We start from the raw sequence: 4429 nt of genomic DNA, 5'->3' as shown, positions 1-4429 counted from the left end.
TGACTTTCTCTACACACGTGGCACTCCAACTCAGTCAGAAGCCCCAAAAGACGACCCAGTCCCCTGCCAACTCACCAGATGGCATCACACTGTTGACGTCCACATATCATACGATGACATCATCGTTCCCACGCTGTTCCTTTACGTGCGCAGGCAAGTTCCCCCCAGCTTCTGGGAACCAAAACAGCTACGCCCCATGGATCCAACTGGCAGTTGTTCTTGGTGACCCAATCAGACGCTGCTTTACGTTCCCTTGTGGGGCACTCACGTTCGCAAGAGTTCCCTGGCACCGTAGAGTTGGTGTGGAAGCTCCGAGGGAGGTAAGGAGAAAAGATTTCACGGCGCGTCTCTCCAGCTAGCATCCGTATCAGAACAATTCCACGAGGAAAGTCGTGAAATTGAGAGGAACCCAGTTTGTAAAGCACTCTCCAGTGTAGTATTTTGCATTTGCAGGGCTATGGTGGAGCCAATTTTTCCCTCTATTTCGTTTCTAAGGCTTAAGAGAGCTCAGGTGTAGAGGTTTGGGATTTCGGGGGGGGGAAGGCGATGCGGCTGATTTTTGATATGGGGATCGTTGTTCCGAATGAATAATTTGCGTGGTGGTGCGTTCGGGTGAAGTATGAATCGATTTTTTGAGTGAGTGAAGGGGTTTTTGGTGGAATTCCCTCCAGGCTTTCATTTTCTGGAGCGTTTCTAGCTTAGCAAGGTTGGTTGGCACTGCATGTTCTTTAATTTTTAAGCCTCTGAATTCTTTTTGCGCTTTACTTGGTTGCATGCTAGTCTGCAGAAGCGGTTGCTTGTTTTCAAAGCCGGTGATAGGTTTTTGAATCGGATGAGAGGCGTTTCTGTTAAGGATTAGGGAGCTGATTCTTAGGTATATAGTTAAAAGTGACCCTTGCTTGTTCAGTGTAATTTCGAGTCTTAACTTCTTTCAACGTGTGGTTGTGTAGTAATAATACTCCTTGTATAAGGTTTTTCAAAATCCGTCGCTGTACTTCAATTTTCCATTGTTTGGATTCCAGGTTTACCGAAAATAGTCAGGAGTTGTGACGGCAGTCGATCTCTTTTCTAACAGCAGCCATTTATTTCAAGGTACAAATCGACTCAAGTGGACGAGTAGTCATACTTGAAGCATTTTCTCTGTGTAAATGCGCCGTTAAAAGTGATATTCCCATGAATATAGAAAAGTTTCTTGAAAACTTTGTGTTGAGCTGCTTTCACTTTTCACAGTAACATTACTTTAATTTTTACCGAAGATTGAACTATTTGGGTATCCAGGTGTTTGTAGAGTTCGTGCTCTCTGGTTTGTCACGCCAATCTATTCTTTACTTTCTGCACTTTAGAGTTGTAACAAAAGTGCTGCCATAGAGAGGTAAATGATTAAGTCACAGGGTTTTGGTCAATCTTGCCACAATATACAGTCCAGTTTACAGAAACAGCTTTGCCAATGGACGGGTTATTGTATAGTTCAATCGAGGGGAAAGTGTAATGCGATAATCTAAAAATATTAGCGAGCTTCCGATCGCAGGTGTCATTATTTCTGACTCTACGACAGCATTTGATATGATGCATGAATTTCTCCCCTGAGGAATTGGTCTACGTTGTTTCTGCAGGGAATTTCGAGCTTGTGTAAACTGAAGAAGAAATGCAACGGGCCGACGTTGCAGTATCGTTTGATGGCACTGAAGGTCCAAGAGGGCAAGCTTATTTGCGGAGACCAGCCTCCCACGTGCAACAACAGTCACAAGGTCGCCCCGGGCCATCACCTGCGCTCAATGGACCTGGACCTGGATCTGGACTCCCTTTCATGACTTTTGATTTAGCATCTGGATCAGGATCTAGTGCACCATTGTCTCATATTAGTGGATATGGGGGTAGCAGTAGCATCGGTGGATATGCTTCTTTTGAAGACGAACCTCCCCTTTTGGAAGGTATTTAATTTGTTTTCCCCCTTATATCCCCTCTATCGCTTCAGTACGTAAAATTAAGTTTGAGCGATTGACTTTCTTGCCTCTGCTTTAAACTTTAATCCTACTGAAATTATGAGAAACTACTTGTGAGATGCACAGAACTTGGTATCAACGTTGGGCAAATCACACAAAAGATGCTGAACTTACTCAACCCATTCAAAGTGGATCCAAGCCTACATGAAGATCCGGACCTGTCCGGTCCTTTCTTATTTTGCATGATTTTTGGAATTGCACAGCTTCTGTCTGGGAAGTTGCATTTTGGTGTCATTTTAGGGTGGACATCAGTTGCATCAGTGTTTTTGTATTTGCTATACAATCTCTTAGCAGGGCGAAACGGCAGTATCGACTTATATCGATGTGTTAGCCTTGTTGGTTACTCTTTGGTGCCAGTTGCGGTCTTCTCGATGATCTCCATCTTCTTACCCAAAACGTAAGGCGCATCTCTTCTCAATCTTAATTATGATCTTTTTCTCTGATTAGCAGGCTTTGCAAATGAATCTATCAAGTTTTAATAGATTTGGCAAGGGCAGGTAGATTGATCAGTCTGCAATTACAAAAAGCAAAGTTTCTGCAATGTAAAGTGATCACTTACAGACCACTGATTGAGGTCCGTAAGTGTAGTTTCTGTTACTCTAAATTCGTTTTATAATATACTGAGTGATGGGGTGTTGGATGTGCCCTCTTGCAGGAGCATATTTCGCTATATATTGGGAGCAGTGACCGTCCTATGGTCCTCAAATGCATGCACAAACCTTATGATTCTTCAAGTGCCACATGGTGGAGATTTTCGTTCTCTGATTGCCTATCCATGCGCCTTGATATATGTAGCCTTCTCGCTCCTGGTTATTTTCTAGCTTTGATGTTTAGGAGGATACTGGAGTAGCTGTAAGATTCTGTAAGCATACACAATTCAGGTTTAAACTGGGTACGAGCCCAGGTCATGTGCGCAGCTAGTCGTGTAGATTAATCCAGGAGTCGCTTTATCTGTAAAGTATGCACATTGAATTTTGTAAATCTGTTAGCAAGCGCACCAGGTTTTATAGTTACCTCAAGTTTTCATATCAAAGTTAAGTAGATCGAGGGTATTTATTTATTTCTTTTGAAAATTGCTGAATCTGGCACGTTAGAAATCTTGGAAACTAGGATTGATATGCATTTTGTAACTTCACTGAGAACAACTGTGCATCCAAGATTGAAATTACTAAGTAGACATTTGTCCTTTTCAGTAGATTATTTGGAAATTTTCAGCTGGTGAAGATTCAGCTCTTTTAAAGAAAGCATTTCCCACTACCAGCTGGTGTTGCTTTCAGGTCAAGATCATTAATATTAGTCAGCAAAAGCCCTTATTCTAGGAATAAAACCCCATATTTCAAGATTCTGCAGGAATGTGGATATTGTCACACTCCAGCTGTCCTCACATCTTGAAGCTAAGCTCCATGAGAAACGCAGAATTTCAGTATACGCAAGAAGAATTACAATGGCCCACTTTGCTAACAGATTAGACATTAGTCGACTACAAATCCTTGGTCTCACCTCAGGCTTTTCCTGCACATGTGATTTGTTCAAGGTTTAGGCTTAAAATTGTGTTGTAGTTCACAACTTGAATAATTTTAGACCAAAATTCTTACAATATAATGAGTTGTTTTATTTATATATATATATATATATATATATATATATATAGGAAAATGATAAAGTGATCCAAATTTTTACTAAATGATTCCACATGTTTAAACCATCATTGTATTCTTTCAACCCTATCCCTATTTCCAACCATTCCCTTATTCCTAATAGTCACCCTTGTTCTCAATCCCTTGCCCCCAATTCCAATGTTCCGAACTCCTTGCCTCCATCGTTAGCAATGGTTGGGAATGAGAAATGGTTGGGAACAAAGATGGGAGCTGCAAGGGTGCAATGATAGTTAAGATAGAGTGGATTGTTTTAGTAAAAATTTAGGTCACTTTATCATTCTCCTATATATATATATATATATATATATATATATAATTTGTACTTATTAACATCTCTTCATCTTTTTTAAACTAGACCTTTTGAATATGTTTATGTACTTGCTTATTATACTTAAAAAGATATTTTAAAGACAAGTCTTAGTTATTTTTAGGATTAATTTTTTTTGGTAATTTATTCAATTCTTTTGGCAAAAAAGAATTTAAAGAAGTTCATCTTTTATTTTCATACTAATAAGTTTCATTGATCTAAATGCATCAAAATCATATATCATTTTGAATGGGCAAAATATTCACAATATTATGGAAGTTGTATAATAACCAAACTCCACCATTGGAAGTCAATCTATTAAATTACCATGATTAGCTACTACATAAAGTCTTATATATATGTTAATGATTCTTTTAAACTTTTCACTTTGATTATCACTTTTTGGATGCTAAGCAATGGTTATAATAATCTTAAATGATGATTTCCATATTTCATATTAT

The 4429-nt window shown here is 39.2% G+C and overlaps 1 protein-coding gene across 1 annotated transcript; it reads left to right on the top strand.

Annotated features, from left to right (window-relative positions):
- Nucleotides 1-336: 336 nt before the first annotated feature.
- Nucleotides 337-3178, top strand: LOC112288239 (uncharacterized). Its single transcript, XM_024532234.3, has 5 exons — nucleotides 337-706; nucleotides 1023-1092; nucleotides 1614-1931; nucleotides 2070-2400; nucleotides 2659-3178. Exons 3-5 carry the CDS (start codon nucleotides 1646-1648, stop codon nucleotides 2822-2824), a joined length of 783 nt encoding a protein of 260 aa, XP_024388002.1. The 5' UTR covers nucleotides 337-706; nucleotides 1023-1092; nucleotides 1614-1645; the 3' UTR covers nucleotides 2825-3178.
- Nucleotides 3179-4429: the final 1251 nt, after the last annotated feature.

This window comes from Physcomitrium patens, chromosome 11, assembly GCF_059467195.1.
Source record: "Physcomitrium patens ecotype Gransden chromosome 11, ASM5946719v1, whole genome shotgun sequence".
Taxonomy (NCBI): Eukaryota; Viridiplantae; Streptophyta; class Bryopsida; order Funariales; family Funariaceae; genus Physcomitrium; species Physcomitrium patens.
This window is presented reverse-complemented; position numbering and strand designations above follow the sequence as displayed.